This window comes from Salvia miltiorrhiza, chromosome 8 (genome assembly GCF_028751815.1).
Source record: "Salvia miltiorrhiza cultivar Shanhuang (shh) chromosome 8, IMPLAD_Smil_shh, whole genome shotgun sequence".
Taxonomy (NCBI): domain Eukaryota; kingdom Viridiplantae; phylum Streptophyta; class Magnoliopsida; order Lamiales; family Lamiaceae; genus Salvia; species Salvia miltiorrhiza.
This window is the reverse complement of record NC_080394.1, coordinates 50,227,676-50,251,857: the sequence shown is the minus strand read 5'-3', so window position 1 is coordinate 50,251,857 and position 24,182 is coordinate 50,227,676. Positions and strand designations below refer to the sequence as shown.

Below are 24,182 nucleotides of genomic sequence, written 5' to 3'. Positions count from 1 at the left end.
AGGATAATGAAGAAGTTACAATCAAGGTAAGATCAAAAGCTAGAACATAATCCAGAATAAAAACTGAGATATGATATGATAGAAGTAAATCAATACTGGGAGTAGAAGCAATCCACTAAGTGGAAAATGAATGAATAAATTGTCCACTGTTAAAGCAAGGGGTAAGGATTTCCAACACAAATGGCTCAGGCTCAAACACAGTGGATCTGGAAAAATTTCTCAATAGCAAATAGTTCATCTCATGTAGGAGTTCAAATGGATGCAGAAAAATTTAAATGCGACCAAGCGGGATAGGGACTCAATAAGTCTACTCTCATGACTACTCTAGCGATGATAAACGCGGTCCCGGTGAAAGTACCTCTATTTCAAAGTACAATTGGTCAATAGTATCTATGCATCCCAAAAGGTCTCCATAATACGTTCATCCTATTAGGGTCGTGTCTATAATTTGCGATGAAATCTCTAACTCTCTCCGTATCGTCTCAACGGTTGGTTTCTCTACTCCTCTTCTTCATCTTCTTCTCGGTTTATGTTCCTTCCGTTCCCTCTTCTTCTCGGAGGTATACTATAAGGAAAAAGAATCATATAACTATAGGCCTCGAAACTAATCGTTCGTCATTACTAAATGCAATTTCTCTTTTTCTTACTTCACTTCTATATCTCATACGTGATCTCAAAATTCTAAAAATTCTCGTTTACTCTATTTCTCGTCTATCATCGTTGGTAATTCTCATCAATCTCTATTACTCATTTATCATCAAGCCTCAACATCATCATCACTCTCAAAGCTCTGATAAAGATAGTGAAACTCATTAATCATCAACATCTCTGTATATATATATATATATAAGGAAAACTGCCTCTCTCTCGAGGTCTTTTACAAAAGTAGGATCCTATGTACAAAGGTCCTAACACTAAGATGATGCTCTGGCTATACAGGTATCATAGGTACTAAGCATCTATAGATCTATGCTATCTACACATACACACTATACTATGCTTCTCTACCTATATATATATATATATAACAACTATGCATCTATACATATGTACGCGTCTACTAGATACACGTGATCGCTAGTCGTCGTCTCATGAAATCCTGCTTGTCGCATCGTCAACCCCCATATCCTCACTCGGCTCCGTCTCTTCGCTCGGCTCTGACTCCTGACTCTCGTACTCGTCGATCTGTCGGTAGATGCTATCGTCGCTCGACTCATCCTTGTTTAGTACGGTGGGGCATCGGCTATACTAGTCTCAACATCTTTCCTCATAATCCCCAACTACTGCCTCATATCAGAATCCATCATCTAAAACAATTCCGTCATCAAAACAATTCATAACTCATTGGTAAACAAACTCAACTCTCAACAGGAAAGCAACAAGAAACAACATCAACCTCTTACCTCATTAAGCCGGAGGAGATGGGGTGCTGGGGTTTCGTTTCGAACTAACTCTCAAACTAGCCTAAGAATTCAAATTAGACTAGTACTCAATTTTAAAGAGTAGAAGCAATCAAAGGTTCAACTCAGTCAAGCAATAGACTCAGAGCAGATGACCCGCTCTGATACCACCCTGTCGCAGCCCGATTCCCGACACTAGTGATAGTGGGGTACGAGTATCAATACGACTATTTTTAAAAGAATAAAAGATAAGAAGAATAGGTCGAACATCAAGCGGAAGCTTGCATCAAAGCATGCTAAGGAAAATCATCATAAATGAACCCAAGGGTAAAATCGTCAACGTCGTTATAACTTTTTAATTATCAGGAATTTCACGAACAAAAACAAAACGGGTATAGCTCATTTTTCATAAGGAATCATAAAATGCAGAGTATCGCAGCAAAAGGCGAATCGATTACATGTATGAAGACACATAACCGTGAGTAAATTGCTTGATTTCAAAAGAAAACAAAGTATCTCAATCCTCAAGACTCTATTAACATGAAGGCAATACGAAAACATAATTACATCGATTGAAACGTTTCCCCCACTAGCACCAGACCAATCTCGCTCCTCGCTTAGCCTGCACATTTAGAAATACATGCAGGGCATGAGTACATAATACTCAGTGAGCAAACGCCGAAAAACAAGAAATGTGCTCTTAGAGCTATAGGTTTGAAACTTGCCCCATCTCAGCAATACACAGGAATAAATTTAGCGTAAATTAACCTGTGTAAGCAGTTTTAATAATCATGATATCATAAAGAAACGACTGCAGTCAAAGATCTCAACATGTATGCACCACATCTACAACTCGTTATTATCAAAGGTACTGAGAAGTAGGCCTCCCTCTCAAGTACCGTGACCGGCCGACCCGAAGACGGCTCACAGTCACCTCTGTGCACAAAATCCCGCTTGTGGCAGGACCGAATTCGTCTCAGTAGAGGGTAACACACAAGTCATTATCAACAAAAATCGGCAAGTCAAACAGTTCTCAAATATCATTTATCTCAAAGCATTTGATAAATTCATAACATCATCAAAACAGTTTCGAAAGCTCGTATGATATATGTATACTCAAAATATTGCCCACCTGAAGTCCTTCGCTTATTCTGGAAAGAAATCAGGCAACTTACTTCTTCGTCTCGCTCGGGCCTTCATATGTCATCATCACATCGTCATCGTCATCGAAGGTTCATGTGTCAGAACTCAATTTCCAAATCCAATCTCTTCTTTACTTTAACTTCTCACTCAACGTCTATTTACCCGTTATAACTCAATCCCTAGGTATACTCGGCTTCTAAGGATTCACACGTCCAATTTTCGACTTAACTCTCAACTCGACTCAAACTCATAGCAAACAAGCACATAAACAAGTATAAACACTTAAGCATATTAAAAACACACATAGACAAGTCGAAAACAAGCTTTACTCTGCACTGACTCAACTTTAAAACCTCACCAGACTCTGTACCGAACTCTCCTGGGGTCGTAACTTATACCAAAAGAAACCTCTTTGAGTCTAGTTTCATTTAAAAAAAAGTAGGATCAAAAAATCCAAGTATTTTAGGAGATATGACTGTTTTACTACAGTCTACCATATTCGGCAGTTTTTAGCAATCGAAAAGTTTGATTTTTTAAAAATAGTAAACGTTGTCAAAACGATCCGAAATTTTGTGGTAACTTAGCTAAGACACTCAGGTCTCAACCATAAACATTTGGGTTCCAGAATGCTAAGGAAAGCTACTGGAAACGATGACTCTATTGGCTACTCACCGAACAATTCGGCAGAACGTAGCAGTTTTAGTTTTACATTTTATAAAAATAGCAAACGAAGTCCAAATGACTTGAAATTTTACCGGTATACTCAAGACTCTCAAATATACTTACCATAAAATGGTCAGGGTATTTGGGTATCAAGAACCCCTCGAAAACAGTGAGTCAGCGCGTCGTGAAAAACGACTCCGAAACATACACACAAACAAACATGCTCAACTCAACATTTAAACCATGCAAACTCATCAAAACTCATTTTAAGCACTTAAAGCACTTAAAAACATTCAAATACATCAAAATACTCGTAATATACAATCTCGACTCTTGTCTTTCATCATCAACTCAAATCTCATAGAAAACATTTCAACGAACGTATCTAACAAATTCCTTTTCAATATCATGCTCGAAATTTCTCAAATACTCAAATATGATCATTTACATCATATAACTCATTATTCACATATTTACTCTCTTTTTATCATATAAACTAGATTTTATAGAAAATCCATGTATCAACATAAAACTCTCAACAAACAAGGATAAAGTTCTCATAATGATCATAGAGCAATTAAACCTTATTTTATAAAGCATCAAACTCACATCATATAAAAACTCAAAATTTCATACAAACTAAAATAAGCCAAAATTTTATTTAGCCTACAATAGACTTAATCAAATATACAAAAACACTACTATCATGCTTAAAAACATACATCTCAAGCAAAACCACTTAAATAACACATAGACTAGAAAGTCCTAATTTTTACTAAACTAACTCTTTGAAATTTTTTTACAAACACACACAAATCTTTAATCAACTTATAGATCTTTCATTTTTAACCAATTAATCCCACATCAAAACCATCAATTCACCAATAAGGGCATGTATACACATATCCCTAATTTTAGTAAACTAACTCACATCAAAAACTCCAATTGACATCATATACTCAAATTACTCCATCAATAATCATCATATACATCTCATAGACTCATTTACCTTATCAATTCATCATTTAACTCATTGACTCTATAGTTCCCCTTTTTGGGTAAACTAACTTCCATCAAAGTTTCACATCTCAAGACACATATTTCACAACATATATCAAACATCAATACACATCACATAACTCTCATTTTTCACCCCAAATCAAGAAAAGAAAAAGAAATTTTTTTTGAAGGGATGGAGACCCTTTTTTTCGAAAATTATGGAAAATAGGGAGGGGTGATTTTCTTGCTTCATCTTTCAAGAATACACTCACACAACATCCTTCAAGCAAGAATTTAAAAAAAAACATGGCCACTTACCCAAGTTCTCACCAAAATTCTCACTTTCTCACTCTACTTTGGAGCTTCTTCTTCAAGGATTTTCTTGATTATAAGTGGATAGAATAGGTTTATAGAGGATATTAGAGTGATTTGAAGTGTTTGGTAATATTTTAGGAAGCTTCGAAGGTTTCCATCAATGGAGGAAAATGGTGGAATTGATAAATGGAGAAGATGAGTGTGTGTTGGGAGAAAATGTGTGTGAGGGAGAGAGATGATGGCCGAAAATTGTAGTGAGGGAGAGAGAGGTTTGGCTTTGCAAGATTGAATTTGATCTTGTGATCTTTAAAGGAGATTTCCAAATCTTGGAGAATATTTGCAATTAATGGATGATCTCTCTCTCTCTAATCTCTCTCTAATCTCTACACTCTCCATAATATACTCTCAATCTCTACTCTCTCAAACTCTATACTTAGTCATTTAAGGCATATAACATATGGTAGTGAAATTAAAATAAAGTGTGAGAAGGGTGATTAAATAAAAATCACAATAACTATGGAAATGTCACTCATTAATAAAATACCATAGTATAATTATTCATGTGACCAAAATAATAATTATAGCACTATTATTAGTGCACTCACTCAATTATAATATTCCTCTTCGTAGGAAAAATAATTTTAAAAAAATATTATGCTTGGAAAAATTTCCATAAACCGACATCATTCGATTTCTCGGTAAAAATAAACCGCACTTGCTTTGAAAACTTAATCAAAATTCCAAGCGCTAAAGTCCTCAAATAAAAAATATAATAATTTGCTCATAAAGACATACGTAACAAAAATCACATAATCAATTAGTCACGTAAGTTCACATAATATCACGTCAAAGCAGTCGGCAAACACAAACAAACTAGACGTCTCTCTGACCGACTCTTTTCATCAAGGTTCTCACTCTTTCTTCCTCGACTCTATGTCAAACTCATTATTCCTATTTTCTTAATAGGACAGTAAATCTCTGATAACTCGGTATCCGGTAATTCTATTCCCGGTAGTCGGAAATAAAATAAAATCTCAACTCAATTCAATCAGTATCTCTAACTCAACTCATTTCTTAAATCTCTTCACTCTAACTCTATCATTGGTTTGTCCACTCATATCTCTATTAAAAAGACAATCTGTCTTATCTGGTCATAAAAAAAAGTAGTCTCGCATCTCGACATCTCAGTACTCTCAATAGTGTTAAGACACTACCTCACAACATAAGGAAAAGTACGGGGTGTTACAAGTTGGGACTCCGGTAATGCTTTTGAGAAATATTGATCATCATAATGAACTGTGTAATGACACTCGACTTGTGATTGCAAAGTTGGGTTCTCATGTGTTGGAGGAAAAATTACTAAGTGGTGGCAATGTTGGTCAATTAGTTTTGATCCATAGGCTCAATATGATACCTTCTGATATAAGATTGCCTTTCAAATTCCAAACACGACAGTTTCCATTGGTTGTTTCATATGCAATGACCATTAATAAAAGTCAAGGACAATCATTGGCAGATGTGAGCTTGTATTTGAAGAAACTTGTGTTCAGCCATGATCAACTTTATGTTGCTATCTCAAGGGTCATCAGTCGGCAAGGTTTAAAAATCTTGGTATGTGGTGATGGTGATGAATAATGTAATAGTACTGATAATGTGGTTTATGAACAAATTTTTCGGAATTTATAATTTATATTTGACTTCTCTGTTTAATAGAAGACACGCCCACTATATTATTATCATATTTGTTGTAGTATTTAAGATGATTTTCATAATTATGCACTTAAATACAAAAGTTAAATGGTAGTATAATTTTTTATATATTTTTTACTCCAACTTAAGTATATGTTAGATTAATCTGCATCTCCTTATGTCATTGTCAAATTAGTATATTTATTAGCTTCATTATCTTAAGTACTATGGACCATTTTTAGTCACATCATTAAATTTACCAATGTTTCATTAATTTTTATTAATTGTTAGTACATCAAATTAGTATATCCCTTTCTGTCGCGCATACGGCATATCCTTTTTCTGTGCCGCATATTTATGTAAACAAGTAAATATAATTTTAAAAAAAAATTAAGAAGATTGTGGTATCGAATGTTTAGTTAACATTACCGAAGAAATATATAAAACGATAGAGAAAGATATTATCTCTTATTTTATTTTTTTTACAAACACTACCTTTTGTAAAAAAAGTTTAAGAAATCATAGAAAATAGTAAGTTTACTTGCAAAATGATAATACAAATACATTAATGCGTTTGGCATAAACTATGGGATTCTTTCAAAATTTTAAAAAAAGAATTTGTTATCTTCAGGGCATGCTTATATCAAAAAGAATTTGTTATCTTTAGGGTATGTTTACACGATAAATTATATTTCAATAGTAATGTATAAATTTTCACAATCACTAATTTAATATTCTATGTGTATCACATTATATTTGTGTTGTACTGTCTTATAATATAAACTGTATGATATAAAACTCTTTAGTTTTTTTAATTTCTATTTTTTGTATTATATAATGTAAATTTTCAATTTTGTTTAATTTTTATGTATTATGTTTTGTATCGCTTAAATATATTTTTACAATTATATAGTAATTCTACTATACATGACAAATATGTATGAATATTCATACCGTGCTTCGCACAGGTATAACACTAGTTATTATAACTCCACACAATCTCGAGATATTTAACTAAACCTACCAAAAAAAAAAAAAAAAAAAAGTTGATAGAAATGAAAACACGTAATTCACCCCAAAATTAAACAAAAAATGGTAATACTCTCTGTGTGTACACTATATAATACAAGGACACTAAAGCAAACTAATTAGTAATTACCACCTCCCTACTTATATAATCAGTTATTCTCCACCTAATTTCCGCAAAAACAAAAATTAAAAACACATAATTAAGCTTGAAAAAAGAAAAGAAAAAGGGTTTGGTTTTTGAATGATTAATTAATTAAGTGATTTGTGATCGGATTGGTGGTTGGAGGTGGAGGCGCGGCGGGGGAACTCGGAGAGCATTTGCACGACCTCTCTCATGGTGGGGCGCTCGACGCTGTTGTCCTGCACGCACAGCATGGCGACGAAGAAGAGGTGCATGGCTTCATCCTTGGGCACCACCGTCAGCCGCGGGTCCAGGATCTGGCTCACCTCCTCTCTCCGGCATTTCGTCGAACACTTGGCCCACTGCACGATGTCCACCCCTTCCCCGAACTCCCCCACCGGCCGCCGCCCCGTCACCAGCTCCAGCACCACCACGCCGAAGCTGTACACGTCGCTCTTCTCGTCCACTCTCAACGTGTACGCATACTCTGCAATTTCCAATCAATTCACTCCATTAGGGTTATGGTTAATGTCGCTGTTGCTCGATTTTTGGGGGTAAAAATTGAAATTGAAAGTACCTGGAGCAATGTAGCCGTAGGAGCCAGCAATGGCGGACATGCACTGCGAGGCGGCGCCGTCGGCCAGGAACTTGGCGAGGCCGAAATCGGCGACGTGAGCTTCGAAGGTTGAGTTGAGCAGAATGTTATTGGATTTGACGTCGCGGTGGACGATCAAGGGCGAGCAATCGTGGTGGAGATAGCAGAGGCCCTTGGCGGAATCAAGCGCGATTTTGTACCTCAAATTCCAGGTGAGGAATCCCCCCTTCTTGCCGTGCAGCGCCTCCCCCAAGCTGCCGTTCCTCATGTACTCGTACACGAGGAGGTTGGCCTCCTTGTTGGAGCAGAAGGCCAGCAGCCGCACGATGTTCCTGTGCCTGATATTCCCCAGCGTCCGGATCTCGGCTTTGAAGCCGTGATCGTGGCTGTTGATGCTGCTAAACCCTAGGAGCTTCTTCACCGCGATCTCCACGCCGTTGGCCAGCTTCCCGTGGTACACGATCCCCGCGCCGCCCCGCCCGATCACGTTCCCGTCCTTGACGCACTCCGCCACGTCCGCCACCGTGAACTCCGCCTTCTGGAACGCCGTCATCTTCCACGACTCGCCGCCGCTCTTCTTGAACGACTTCGCCTTCGCGATCGCCGCCGTCGCGAACACCAGCGAGCACGCCAGCAGCCCCACCGCGAACACCAGCTTGAACGCGTTGTGCGATCTCGCCGCCGCGGCGCCGGTGGCGTTGCAGGGGTTGCAGAGCTTGGGGTTGCCCGCGAAAGAGGTGGCGTTGAACACCGAGAACTGCCCTGTCTCCGGCAGCCTGCCCGACAGGTCGTTGAAGGAGAAGTCGGCGGTCGTCAGGCTCTTCATGCCGCCGATCGATTGGGGTATGGCGTCGGTCAGATGGTTCCGTGATAAATTCAGGTAGTTGAGGATTCGGATGTTGGATATCTCCGACGGGATTGGGCCGGAGAGGTTGTTCTTGCTCAAGTCCAGATAGTTGAGATGTAGGCATTCACCGATTTCATGAGGGATTTCTCCGGTGAGAGAGTTTCCGCTTAGATCAATCTTGACCGCCTGGTGCAGCTCTCCGACAGAAGGCGGAATCGGGCCGGAGAAGCTGTTGCCGCCGAGCAGTAGGATTTGGAGCGATGTGAATTTGGAGAGGGAAAAGGGCAAGGGCCCGGAAAGCTGATTGTTTGAGAGATTCATCTGCCCCAGTTGAGTTCGATTCTCGGCATCGGTGTTTTCGGATAGGGAACCAGACAGCATATTGTTTTGCAGCTCAAGAAAGTTGAGCTGAGGCAGGTAGATGAAGCTACTAGGAATGCTGCCATTGAAGTAGTTCATCCCTAACCTCACCCTCACCAGGCTCAAACACGTGCCTAAATCCTGCGGAATCGACCCAAAAAGGAAATTCTTCTGAAGAATAAGTATCCTAAGCTCCCCAGATTCACACAGGCTGTGAGGAACAGTACCGGTGAGCTTGTTCGAAGACAGATCAAGAATCTGCAACCTCTGATTCCGTCCAAGATTCCTAGGTATCACCCCAGTGAAGTTGTTCATCCAGAGGGCGAGCGTCTCCATCTCTACGAACTCGGCCACGAAGTCCGGGATGGAGCCGTGCAGCCGGTTCATGAAGAGGTTGAGCAAGCGGATCCGCCTGAGGTTCACCAGCTCGTAGGGAATCTCCCCGGTGAGCGCATTCAGAGACAGATCAAGATTGACGAGGCTCGTGAGGTTGCCCAGCTCCCTCGGGATGGGCCCCGACAGGCGGTTTATGTGCAGGTACAATGTGTTCAATGACTTGATGTTGCCCAGCTCCGGAGGGATCAAGCCGTCGAGGTCGCACGAGGATAGATCAATGTGTTCAAGATTCATCATCTTGCCAAACTCTCGAGGGATCCCGCCCTCGAACACGTTGAAGTAGCCTAGGTAGATCTCCTTCAAGCTTGTGAGGTTGCCGAGCTCTCTAGGAATCCTCCCCTGCAGATTGTTCCCGGACAGCGATAGGTATTCCAATCCGGCGAGCTCGCCATAGCTCGGGGGTATACTTCCGTAGAAGAAGTTCCCTCCGAGCTCCAAATGCTTGAGCTTGCTCAGCTCCACCACGCCGAGAGGTAGGGCGGAGGAGAGGTTGTTGTTGTAGACATCGAAGACTTGGAGGTTTGGGAGGGTGGAGTAGTTCCAGTCGAGGCCACCGCTGAACTGGTTGTTGGAGAGGTTGAGGAAGCGGAGGGAGCTCATGGTGTCGAGCTTGATCTCGCCGGTGAAGTTGTTCCCGTCGAGGGAGAGCTCCACCAGCCGGTCGAGCCTTGAAATGTCGGGGGAGACGGAGCCGTACAGCGCCATGTTGGAGAGGTCGAGAGACGCCACCCTGCCGTGGAGGCATCTCACGCCGGGCCACGAGCAGATTGAGGTGGGGTTTGAGGAGTTCCACGCGCTGATCGCCGGGTTTGGGGACTCGAACCCTTGCTTCAACGCGATCAGCGCGTGGAAGTCGGATATGAGGGTGGAGGAGGAGACGAAGAAGGTGTTTGCTATTAGTAGTAGAGCAATGAGGGGCACCATTTTTTTGTGTAAGAGAAATTAATGGAGGATTTGGAGAGGAAGGGATGAAAGCAGAGGGAATATGAAAGAGTTGAAGTTTTTGTATAGAGGTAAAGAATCAATCATCTTGCAAAAAGAGACTTCAACTTCAAGGAAGAAGCTAAGCGTCGCCTTTTCTTGCTTTCCTCTTTTGCTTTGATCATCATCAGCTCATCCGAGATGAACATGTTTGAAAATTTTGATTTTTTGCAGAGGTTTAATTTTAAGCACGAGGTTAGGCCCAAGTAAAGAAGAAGAAGAAGAGAGGGTTAAAAACAGCCGTTGGATAACAGAAATTTAAAGTTGAGAGATTATGAAGAAACAAAAAGCAAAAGTTGATTCTCTCTCTCTCTCACTCTCACACACACACACACACACACACACACTTTCTTTCTTGCTCCCTCTCTTTATTCAAATTACAATGTCACACTTTCATATCTTTAAACGAAGAGATATCAAAATATAGTTTTTTTCTTTGCTTTTTTCTTTCACTTTTGAGTGGGAGGTGATGAAATTGCACTTTGAGCAATCAAGAAATGGCTGAGCTGGCTCACTCATTTCTGATAAATATATATCATAGCCATGGTCGTCTTCTTCATCGATATATATCTAAAAAAATTAAAAAATAAATAAAAATGGTGGGGTTAATGTAATCAATTAATGCCACTATTACAAAGATACTCATCTAGTATATATATGATTGACCCCATGTAATGAGAGTGACAGCATAAAGATGTGTGGATTTGCATTGTAGTTTTCAGTAATTTAATGTTTTGTGTATTTTAGCAATGCATGAAAACAAAAGTATACTATATCTGAATTTTTGGGACCATTTCCTGCATTCATTCAAGATTCTGCATGGCTCACACACTGTACCCTTTACAAGGAGCATTACCAAATTTTTCAAATTAATTTCTTCTATATATTCTTTATTTCTTGACTGAATTATTTAAATTAGAAAAAAGAGGTTGTGGGAAATGAGCTAAAGATTTTATGCTGACAGAAAATCCCAGAAGATTATTTGTGAAAATTGTGCAAAAAAGCTTAATTAATTAACTAATTAATTAGTAGCTGAGGACACAAGGTTTGTGTACTTTGATGTATAAGTGGTATTAATCAGAGAGAGCATTAAAAGCAAGCATTTTTTCTCTTGCAATGCAATTCCCACAGCTGAAAAGAGGGCTCATGTGCCTGCAACATAGGGTAGGATGTAAGAGAAGCAAAAGATGATGATTATTATTATATCATTACAATGTTTGTTTTTCTTTTTAAGAATGTTCAATATATAATATAATTATGTTAGCATGAATAGACTGCATGGGAGAAGCAACCAAGAAAGCTTTTTTTCCCTCCATCTTCTTTTAATTTCTTTTTTTCTTGTGCTTTATTCTTTCCCTCCTTAATTTGTCCTACAGGAATGGGACCAAATGCTCACTATAGTAATGTGTAATTGAGCTTTATTAGAAGATGGAATAGTCCTAAAGGGAGAGCTGATGAAAAAGCAAAAGCAGAGAGACAAGAGAGAGAGAAGAGAGATCTTTGCTTTTGATCTCCACTTGAAAAAAGAAAAAATCCATTATCTTTCACATGGAAAAGAGTGCTCTTGTATTAAGTTGAAATCCATGAGCCCCCACCCTTGTATGCATGGAAAAGAGTGCTCTTGTATTACTATTAACCAAAACTTCCAAAAACACACACACACAAGTATAGTTTTTGTCATGAGTTATTGTCTTAACCCACACACACAACACAAGCAAGAGGGTAATAACCCTCATGAGATGTCTATGTCAATCTTGATGGCTGGCCCACATTGAAGAGTCATTCTCATGAATTTGTTGGAATGAAATTCTCTCCATAATAATAATACTATCACACACACACACCTCACTTCAATTCAAACTAAGGAAGAAGCAAAAATCTTGCAAGACTAGTACTTCCTTAAAATGTGAGAGAGTTAGGACACAATTATTGCTCGAATCATTGGACAATGTGACTTGGGAAAGAGCAATCAAGGTGGTGCTGCCCTTCAATGACATCAAACTAATTTTCTGCATCATTTCAGAAGGAAAAAGGGCAACTCAAAAAAAAAAATTTAATTTAAAAATTAAAATTCCACTACTCTTATGTCATGGAAACTTATAGATATATCAGATAGTACAATTCTCAACCAGTCCTTTTTCTGTTGCATTCAGGCAATAAGCCACACAAATATATATAGACAGCAGCAGATGTCACTCATTTTGTTTGATCATAAACAATCATCATCATTTCTTACACCCATCATTGTTGCCTCCCCAAGTTTTTTTCATTTTAAGCAAGCCAAATTTGTTATAGCATAATGCCCACTTATTGATCTGTTGATTTTGTGTTTCTCCCATTAATATGCATAATTGCTTCGATTACATCTTTATTAACTTTCAAAATATACATTATCAGTAAAGCATCAATGCAAGCACTTTTTCATGATCTAAAAGCACAAGCCTTCAAAGGAGATAATTAATTATACATATACTATGTGATCCAAGAATTATGCATCTGAAATTATTGTCAACTTTTGAAAAAGCAATATACAAGCAAACGAGTTCAATTGAATACTATATATTGTACCTCTCTAAATAAAATCTAAGTATAGGTACATACATATAAAATACTATTTCCCTCCGTCCCACTTCTCTTGGCCTAGTTTCCTTTTCGGGCTATCCGTTTCCTTTTTGAGTAATAAATTTACACTACAATAAATATGAGCCCACACACTTTACTTTACTTTACTTTACTTTACATTATAATCTTACTTTCCTTAATAATCATGTCGAAAAGTACTAAGCCAAGTGAGGTGGGATGGAGGGAGTCTGCATTTGCTATGAAAGTTATGAATTCAAAAAAAGAAATTTCGTCACATATGAAAATTGAACTGTAGATCATGAATGTATTCAGCAAACTGATGAATCTATCGTAAATTTTTTTATAATCTAAAATTTAATTGGAAATGGTTTATAATTTATAGGATATACGTCTGAACTCATTTGAATCACTCGAAGTGGACACTATTTATAGTTTGACAAGAAGTCACCATATTGGTAAAGAGAAAGAAAGGGAGCAAATGGCCTAAAGCAAAGAATCAAGAAATCACGTTTGGAAAGCCTTTGTCTGATGAGGCTATGCTTTTTTTCAAAGTTGTTTCATTGAATAGGGAAAGAGGCATCTTTGCATGGTGGCATTGATTTCCTCCTATTTTTCTGGCCTTTAATGCCAAAAAAGTGTCAAATTTTCAATTAAAGGACAAAAAAGGGTATTAAAGGTACTAATGAAAATTTTAAAAAAATAAAAATACATGGGTTTATATGCCAACACTAATCATAGTTAAGAGAGTCAGTGTCCTCATCGATTTGAGCCAATGTCAGTATTCAAATATTGTCCCTCTCTCTTTTGATTGATAAAATATTTGAGTAGAGTTAAAAATAACCAAAAGAATATTTGAGGTTGAAAATGCAACACATCCTGGTAAACATATATACCTCATTGTAGCTGAATTAATCCTAGGTTACATATTATGTCTCATTTTCTGTTAGTATCTATAGATGTCGAGTATACATTTTTTTTTGAAGCGGTCAAGTATACATTTATACTATGTGTCATAGCATAAAACAATTTAATTAACAGATGGTCTTGCATGCGGTCGATCGCAAACTATGCGATCGATTACTTTTAATAAGCATAAGATATACATTTGTTTGCACAAATATATATACTTATGTTATGTAGTAGTACAAGTTCTCACGAATAAAAGTAACACTTATCGTGAATAAATGTAATACTTCATAAATGTTACATTTCATGTAACAATAATTATTTTTTCTACGACAATGATTACTTGACCAAATAGTTAAGAATATAAGTATTAATGAATGAAAATAATTAAGAGTAAAAGTTCTTATGAATAAAAGTAAATATTATTGTGAAGAAATGTAAACTTTCAAATCGGTCGCACCCAATAAGTTGCGTTTAATTAAAGGTTAAGACCATGAAATGAACGGCAAATAATGGAATGAAATCAAAATAAAAGAAGAAAAATATCGAAAATATTTATTTTACTTTATCCTTGTGTTTGAGAATATATATATATATATATATATATATATATATATATATATATATATATATAGTGTGTGGTTCTAGAGAGAACTACATTATTTGTGAGAACAGGAGAACCATCAAATCTAATGCATCCACTGTAAAAATTAATGCATTTGCTGTTAAAATTAATACACTAAAAAAAATTAAAAAAAAATGCTCCCTTCAGGATTCGAACCCAGGATCTGCATTCATCCAACAAGATGATGCATCCACCGTAGATTTTGATGATCGAATGGCTGAAAATAGTTCTCCGGTCTTCTTTTATTTATGGTTCTTTCTTGAACCTCTCCCTATATATATATATATATATATATATATATATATATATATATATATATATATATCTATATATATATGTAGGATGTGGTTCTAGAGAGAACTACATTATTTGTGAGAAAGTGAGAATCATCAAATCTGCATTCGCCGTTAAAATTAATGCACTCAAAAAAATAAAAAAATTTGCTCCCTTTAGCATTCGAACCCAGGATCTGCATTCATCCAACAAGATGATTCATCCAACTGTTGAATTTGTATACTGAAAGCAAGAACGTTTTATGCTTGTATATAATATTTCCTAAGTTCACTATTTAATTTCCTATCTGATTGTGTTCATGATTGCATATGTATGTCTTTTGTCTCTATATAAGTAGATTATATGATGTGTTGTAGATCACAAAAGACCATATAATTGGAATAACCTTAAGAGATATAAACTGATCATAGCCGAGATGACTCTAGGACGAGTCGTTGGTTTAGGCTGCAGTATAGATGGAAGGAGTTTGTCTTGACTACTTGTCTATACTGGTACGTCGTAACGTATTGATAGGATCACAGTGAGATGTATTCTTCTATCTGACATATGTGAAGGATCAAGATCTCGGTGACTTAATAAGATCTTAATACTAATAAGGTTTCAAATATATATGTTGATTCGTGTATCACTTTGATTTACTATGGGTGAGAGTTATATATTAACTTGAGTACTCTGTATCTTGGGTGATAGCGGTTAATATATAATATTTGGTTATCTGTATTAGTACCCGTATCCCGTATAGGATAATGACATCCCCTTAAGGAGCTCAAAAGGTTTATTGCGTTAAACCCTGCAGGTTGATTAAGTTCAGATGCAATAATAAGGGTTGAGTGGTACTACTTAAGGATTACAAAGAGATTAATTAATATAAGTTGTCAGAGCTTTAATTAATTAATGAATGTCGGATATTTTAAATACGGAGGTCTAATAAGTCTAAATACAAGCCCGACTCATCATCGGTAATAAAAGGGGTAAGTCAATATTGATTCTCTAGTGGAATGAATTAATATTTATGAATTAATTGTGATCTGGGCTGATCATAAGAATTAATTCATTTAAGGCCCATCTTTATTTCTTGTATCTGATCCCTGGACTGACCCAAAGTTTCCTGAGCCTAGTAGGAGTCGCCTACTACAGTTATTAAGGCCCTAGGTCTGTTTTTTGTTTTTAAATACAGATATCTGCTCTCAGAATAAGACACACAAAAAATTAGGGTTTTAGAGAGCAGAGCAATAAGGAGGCGCCAACTGTAGGGGTCAAATTCTCTGGGAGTTTTCATAGTGCGTTGTCCATCCAACGTTGGGAACTGAGCGGGATACAGTTCAGAAGATCTGAGCTAGAGTCAGATTTTCGCAGGAAACCAAGTTCTCGCAGTCTCTTAAAAACAGCCATAACTTCCTCTACAGAACTCCGATTGAGGTAAAAACAGGCAGCCACGGAAAGCTCTTTCGAAGACGAAGAAGTCGTAGTTCTTCGAAAAATACGATTGAAGGTCATTTGAGGGGTCAAACGGAGCGTTGAAGTTGGCTGACCTGTTCAGTGACGAATTGAGTCAGAACTGGAGTCTTTTGATTCAATCGTCAACAGCCTCTGCGTTCAATTCACAAGTAAGTGATTCTAACTCCAAGGTGCAACACTTAAATTAATAGGAGCGTGCTAGGTTTAATCGATGTATGGTGAGTTAAGATAATCCAAGAGACGATCCTCGGGCAAATCGAGTATTAATTAAATTTAATATTCCTTCACCAATAAGATGATGCATCCATCGTAGATCTTGATGGTCGAATGACTGAAAATGATTCTCCGTTCTTCTTTTATTTAGTGGTTCTTATAAGAATTGGTACATTTTGATGAACTTGTCAATTAATTTTTATGAACGCGCGTTGGTCTAGGGTTCAATTCCTGCAAGTGGCGTGTTTTTTTAATAAATTAAATAGATTGATATGTTCATCAGTTATATTGATGACATTCAAAGAATTTATTGAAATGTTCATTTATCTCAAAATCTCGAAATATTTAAAATCTCAATAGAAGCTATATATATTGTTAAAGCAATTCAAGCATAGTGGTGACCGATTGACTGAGCATATAAGGTCCTCTAAACACTCTATGTCTCAATATTCGTGTCATATTACTAATTTAACTATTTTAATATATTTTTATACATTAAAAGTTTATTATTATATTATGAATACTAATTAATATTTATTATAAAATATTCTAATTTAAAAAATTATTGTGTCCTAATGTTGGAATAATAGTCTTAAATAATCATTTTCAAGCTATAAAAATGCAAATCAAATATAAAAAATAATAAACCATAATTGGATGGATAAACTCTAAATACTATTTATAAAATAAACTAAATTACAACAAATAAAATAAAAATTAAAAAATGGGTTAATTGCCCATAAAATACTGAACTTTCATCCAATTCTGATTTTGCACATAAACTTTGAATTATGGCGTGATAATTACTAAACTTTTGATTTTACCTGATTTTACTACTAATCCAAATTCCGGCCAAATACCAAGCTAATATATAATATGGAGTGCCAATTTTGACGTGACGTATTTATTCTTGCGTGACAATTAGTTGGCAAAATAGTACTTCCTCCGTCCACGAAAGAACTTCCTATCTTTCCTTTTTGGGACGTCCACAAAAGAACTTTCTACCTATTTTTAGACTATACCCCACCACTTATAATCCTCTTACTTTTTACTTTTCACAACTCCCAATATTAATTATAACACCTTTTATCCACTCTCAATACACTCAATAATATTTTTTCTTAAAATCTGTGCCATTCCCTCCTAGGAAGTTCTTTCATGCACGGAGGGAGTATTTTTTATTTAATTTCTTATCAATAAAAAAAAGAACACAAAGCAAATAACTCAATTTGTCAATAATTTAATATACCAAATCAAATAATAGTATTTTTTTAGTTGAATTAATTAATTGAATAAATTCAATAATAGTGAGGGGATTCTTCGAATTTAGGTGTGTCAGCCAAATAACATTTTAATTATCAATAACTTAATATATATAAAAAATATTTAGCTAAGTAATAAAGTTTATTAAATTTTCATTATCTGAAGATTAATTTTTTTATAAATTATATATATGTATACTATTTGAATGACTTCTATTTTATATATATTGGAGTACTCAGTGGTGTAAGAGTGAACTAGAAAAAAAATTGATTTAAACTTGAGAATTAAAAAAATACTATTATTTGATTTGATATATTAAGTTATTAATAATTTGGGTTATTTGCTTTGTGTTCTTTTTTTTATTATTAATAAGAAATTAGCAATAAATATGTCACATCATATTAGCCTGATATTTGACCGAAATTTGGATTAGTAGCAAAATCAGATAAAATCTAAAGTTTAGTAATTTTCACGCTACAGTTCAAAGTTCGTGTGCAAAACTAGAATTGGACGAAAGTTCAGTATTTTATAGGCAATTAACCCTTAAAAAATCGATAGTAGGACACAAAGTAGAATCACTAAAATTGGGATAGATAATCTCCAGTGCTGACTGAGATGGTTTATTGTACTCCATTCATCCCATGAAATAGTCTCTTTTCAATTTTCACACAAATTAAGAAAAATACATTTAATGCTATTTAAAAAATCATAATTTACACGTAAGTATTTTGTATTGCTTTATTTATCATTTTTCACAAACCTTTGATAAAGTTATTTTGTGTAAAAGACACGATTTTAATTTAGAAACTGGATGAAATTTTAGGCAGCTAAAAAAATAATACAAAAATTTGGATGAGACCAACCTCTCCTCAACCAAGAGACAGGTCGGATAAGGCGGGACAGACTTGTTGAAAAATATGAATAATTCAAAATAATTATTGTAATGATAAAACATGTTTTTGAGAGGAATTGAACCCACAACGCATAAATGGTAAGCAAAGAAGCTTGCCACTAACTAAGCTAACACAATTTATGTACTCCCTTCATCCCACCTCCATAGTCCACTTCACTTTTTCACACATATTAAGAAAATACAATAAATAGTGCTTGGAAAATTGAAATAGTACTTAAAAAAATACAAAACATATGTAATTATTCAATTTTGTCCTTATTTTATTCTATGTTTGACTATATTTAAATAAGGTTACTTTGGTAAAAAAAAAAAAAAAATTATTGCTAATTTAATTTAGAAAGTGGACTATATTGTGGGACATCTAAAAAATAAATAAGGGACTATGAAGGTGGGACGGTGGGAGTATTTAATTGTGTATAATTTATTTTTGTAGTCTCCTGTTGAGAACCGATCTGATGGATAAGATCGGTCTCGGAGACCAACTCAAAAAATAATAACGATTAATTACGTGGAACTGATGGAGTATAGTTTATCATTTCTTTTCAATATATCATTTAGTTTTGGAATGGAAAATTCATATTGAGTTTAGTTTAGTGTGTTGACTAAATTGCACACGCTCCTAATGATAAATTATAACCCAACAAATCCCTCAATCCTTAAAGAGGATAAGATGATAGATTTGGCTTAATCTCTTTTTATGTTTCCCTGAACAATACTAATTGAGTTTAATGGCCATTAACTTAATTGATTACCATTGGTTGCTAATCATTTACTTATTTTATGGAATTATGGCCCAGCTATTATTTTAATTTGCGGAAACAATAATAATGTCATGTCAATAATCATGGTAATTATTGTAATGGAAGTTGCTTCAGAATCAACCATCAACTTTTACGAGTCGTTTTCTGGTCTACACCACTCCTCCACAATATTCATCATCGATCATTAATATCCTAATTAATATGACGTTTATCCCCGATTAGCATGACGAACACGGTGTTCACTTTAATTAAGGCTTAATTGCCTTATGTACATACACGAATAATACTCAAATTTTGTTTTTTTAATTATATTTATTGTTTTAATAATAAAATACATAAAATTTTAATTTTTTGAAATTTGGCCAAAGTTTAAAAGTTCGCTGACTAATAGTTTGATTGTTTGAAGTCTGATGTAGAATTTGAAGGTATAGTTGGAAACATTTTGATGATATATGGAGCCTTTACAGAGTGTCCTTCGGGATTGGGAGTAGTTGATTGCTAGATTTTTTTGGATTCTACGGGTGAGCAGCAGAAGATTCACTGGGTGAGCTGGGATCAGATTTGCATGCCTTTAGCGGAGGGAGGTCTTAATATTCGCCGTTTCTCTGAAGTTGGACGTGCTTTCAGCTTTAAGTTGTGGTGGCGCTTTCAGGCTAAGGAGTCTCTTTGAGCTCGTTATATTGGGCCAAGTATTGTGATTATACAGTTCATGAGAGTCCTACTTGGCGTCGTATGATGCGTATTTCTGAGTCTGCTCAGTGTCATATTATGTGGTTCATTGGGAATGGTAGGATTAGTTTATGGGATGACATATGGTTCGGGGATCGTCCCTTGAGCTCATATAGTCACCCCAGGAATGGTCATATATTTCCCTGTGTCTGTGATTTTTGGCATGACTTTGCTTGGGATGAGCCTCGTTTTCATGAGTTATGTGACTTGCATGATATTCCTGTTGATTTGATTGATGCCCTGAGCCGGTCGTTGATTGTGATGGGGACGGAGGATGTGATGCAATGAAATTTGACCAGCCACAATGAGTTCTCAACTATATTTGCTTGGGATCTTGTCCGAAAACCGCTGCCCAGGCAGACTTTGTTTGTTGACATCTGGAGTGATTGTCTTACTCCCTTTATCTCTGTGTTCCTGTGGTGTCTCATGTTTGGTCGTCTTCCTGTTGATTCTCGTCTCCAGTCGCGAGGTATTTCCCTTGCCTCCATGTGTCTTTGTTGTGTGTCTCCCCAGCCTGAATCATGTTTGCATGTGGAGTGAGGCTGCTTTGATTGTTTGGGCTCATTTTGACTCTTGGTTTCCTGCTGTGCACACACTTTATCACATGAGCACTGATATTGTACGTAGACTAGGTCACTGGCGGCGTGCTTTCCCCAGGGAGGATAAGAGGCACATTTTCTTTTTGGTTCCTTGTTTGGTTATATGGTTTCTTTGGACGAAAATGAATAGCCATAAGCACAAGGCTACTTCTTTCCGTGCTTCTCATGTGATTTGGCAGATTGTTCGACACTTACGGCTGCTCGTTGCGGTGGGAAAACTCATCGTCTCTCATTGGCGAAGTTGTGCCCCCGGTTGATTTCAAGCCCCCAGCCTCCCTCCCCCTAGTGAGGCGGACTCTTTAGTCTACTTTGGTTCGCTGGCTCCCTCCAGAGTTTCCTTGGGTGAAGTTGAACACAAATGATTCCTTCGATTCACACACACAGCGTGGTGCTGGTGGAGGAATGGTTCGTGATCATACGGGAGCCCCCATTGTTGCATTCTGCACTCCTTGTGATGCTTCTTCCAGTTTTGATGTTGAGTCAGCTACCCTGCTCGATGGTATTATGTTGGCTATCACATTCTCTTCTCATATATGGGTGAGATGGATGCGGCGGCGATTGTGTTGCTCATGTTTGTTGGGCATCGCGATCATGCTAGTATTCGTCATACTATTGCTTGGATCTGGCTGCTTACTCAGCTTCGGTAAGTCCGATTCACTCACATCACCCGCGAGGGAAACCGACCTACTGATTTTGTGGCGAGGAGAGGGCATCAGGTTCAGATGTTGAGTACTTTTGACTGTTGTTCTGCTCCTCGTCAATTTCTTGCTTTGGTTAGGATGGATCAGCTTCGCTATCCTAACTTTAGATTTAGTTAAGGATATAAATTCGGGTACCAGCGGGTACCCTACCCACAAATTGCGGGTACCCGCAGAACAAAATGACAAAATACCCCCGCCGGCACTGTACGGGTACCCTCATACCCGCTGCGGATATGAGGGTACCCTCATTTTCCGCAAATAATTGGTTGATTTTAATTTTGCGGGTAGTGTTTTTGTCCCGCAATTTGCGGGTATCCTTTTTAAATTGGTAATACTTTGCATAAATTGGTAGATAACACACCACGAACATGAGGGAGAAAGAACAAAAGCTCAATCACTTTATTCTTATCAGTTGTATTTGATGCTATCAATTAAGGCTAGAATGTGAAATTGGAACAAGATTTTTGAGATTTTTACATGGGAACCATCCTTTTCTGAATGGTGCTCAACTGAGCTTTCCAATTATCTTTGTAGTTAAAATTCTGGTACCTCTGGTACCTGGTATTTAATAAAATGTCTTTCCTGATAAAAAAAAAAAAATTAAGAGTAGTTACTAAATCCACGAAAATACCTTATTAAATGGAAAATAACATCTATTTACTGGAATTGAAAATTTCAGTACTCTTCTCATCAATTAAGAGTCAGTCGACGTTGTCAAGAAGACTGAAGAGAAACGTCAGCTACGAGTGCTGTGTTGTTTACTTTACTTGTTTAGTTGTTTTAGTTTTACTTTTGTTTGTTGTTTAGTACTCCCTCCGTCCACGAAATGAGTACCCATTTGTGGACGGCACGGATTTTAAGAAATGTATGGAGTGTAGTGTAAATAGTTTAAGGGTCCCACTTTTTGAGTGTATTAATTAAAGAGATGTGTGGGGTACACTTGCCAAAAAGGGAAATGGGTACTCATTTCGTGGACGGACGAAAAAGGAAATATGGGTACTCATTTCGTGGACAGAGGGAGTAATTAGTAATAGTATATATAAAATTCAAATATTCAATAGTTAATAATTATTAAATTAATAAATATAAAAAATTAATTAATTCAATTAAATTACATCGAGTATGCGGGTACCCGCATTACCCGACATGGGTACCTGATACTCGCACCCGATCCTCTTCGTTAATTTTGCGGGTATCAAGTACCCGATACCCGCGCGGGTATCGGGGTGGGTGAGGGTGTACCCAATACCCGCAACCGCAACCCGAATTTACAGCCCTAAATTTAGTTTTCATGTTGATAGTTAGTTTGTTTTGACCAGTTTCCTTTCTGAGTTCGTTTCTTTTCTCTTTTGGATGTAGCCATTTTTGGGTTACGTCTTTTTATGGTTTTGTTCGGTATGTTTTTTGTTTCTCCTTGTTGTTTCTGCTGTGCATTGTCACTTTTGAGCAGTTTCTTGTATGGGACACTGGTTGATGTTTTATTTATAGGTTGGGGATCTGCCTAACCCCTCACCCTTCGGTTGTTGTTTTAAAAAAAAAAATCTCTAATAGTACTCATATTATTGGGTTTTGATCACCGAAAGTGGTCGCAAAAAAAAAATTACAAATTTTTATGACATCAACTTTCATGTCATTTTTTGTTCAAGTTTGATTATCAAAACCCAACAATATAAGTTTAATTAGAAAGACGTCGCCAAAAGCTTTCCAACGATACATTCAAATTGTTCATCAGACTCTAGACAATCCAATTATTAGTCAACGAAGAACGAATTGCTCATAAAGCTCCAGACAATTCAATTATTAGCCAACGAACTTTGATCTCAGGTCAAATTTTAAAAAAATACTAAAAGTTTATGTGATTTTTGAAAAAAAAAATAGATTTAGTTAGAAATCAAAATTTAATTATTGTTCATGTATCTATAGGTAATTTACTCTTTAATTAATTATTACTAATAAACATTATAAATGAGCCCCTAACTACTCACGCTTCCGCAAATAGAAATACTGGATTTTTTTTAATTAAGTTGATCTGCGGTCTTGTTTTATGCATCAATCACGCGCATTTATGTACGAGACTAACATAATAAATTTGAAGGTTAATATGCATCAATCACGCGCATTTTTAGTACTCCCTCCGTCCCACTCCAATAGGCTAGTTTTCCTTTTTGGGACGTCCCACTCCAATAGGCTCATTTTTTATTTTAAGTAAAAAAGTGTACTTAATTGGTGTGGATCACACCACTTTTCTACTAAAAAGTAAGTTTTCTTAATCTCCGTACCCAAAAGAAGTGAGCCTATTGGAGTGGGACGGAGGGAGTAATTTATATGCTATCTAATTTATTTTTATTTTTTTAATATAAGAATGATAAAATTTTATACTACGTTAAAAAGGTAATATTTCAAAATTGAGTGGCAACTTTGTAATTATAATAAATTTGAAGGTTTATTTATAAACTTTATTTTTCTTTATCTTCTTAATTTTTTTATAAAATTATGAAATTTCACTAATTATTAAATATTTAATATGCATATCAAATTAAAGATCACGATAAAAGCTTTAATTTAATATATTTTATGTTAATACTTGATTTAAAATGTA

General features: G+C 36.3%; 1 protein-coding gene and 1 long non-coding RNA gene across 2 annotated transcripts; both read right to left on the bottom strand.

The window, feature by feature from the left end:
- Positions 1 to 1,728: 1,728 nt before the first annotated feature.
- On the bottom strand, positions 1,729 to 5,651 carry LOC130998883 (uncharacterized). The gene is made up of 3 exons (XR_009093320.1): positions 4,524 to 5,651; positions 2,533 to 2,594; positions 1,729 to 2,022 (listed from the first exon to the last, which is right to left on the bottom strand). It is a non-coding gene; the product is annotated as an uncharacterized LOC130998883 (long non-coding RNA).
- A 1,627-nt stretch (positions 5,652 to 7,278) lies between these two features.
- Positions 7,279 to 11,159, bottom strand: LOC130998881 (leucine-rich repeat receptor-like serine/threonine-protein kinase BAM1). The gene is made up of 2 exons (XM_057924304.1): positions 7,937 to 11,159; positions 7,279 to 7,846 (listed from the first exon to the last, which is right to left on the bottom strand). Exons 1-2 carry the CDS (start codon positions 10,479 to 10,481, stop codon positions 7,488 to 7,490), a joined length of 2,904 nt encoding a protein of 967 aa, XP_057780287.1. The 5' UTR covers positions 10,482 to 11,159; the 3' UTR covers positions 7,279 to 7,487.
- Between the last annotated feature and the right edge of the window lie 13,023 nt (positions 11,160 to 24,182).

What these genes read in the sequence shown, in the direction of transcription:
- LOC130998881 (XM_057924304.1), bottom strand. Translation starts at nt 10,481, where the DNA reads ATGGTGCCCCTCATTGCTCTACTACTAATAGCAAACACCTTCTTCGTC. An exon ending in CTACGGCTACATTGCTCCAG is followed by an intron (nt 7,847 to 7,936) that starts GTACTTTCAATT and finishes TGGAAATTGCAG; the next exon opens with AGTATGCGTACACGTTGAGA.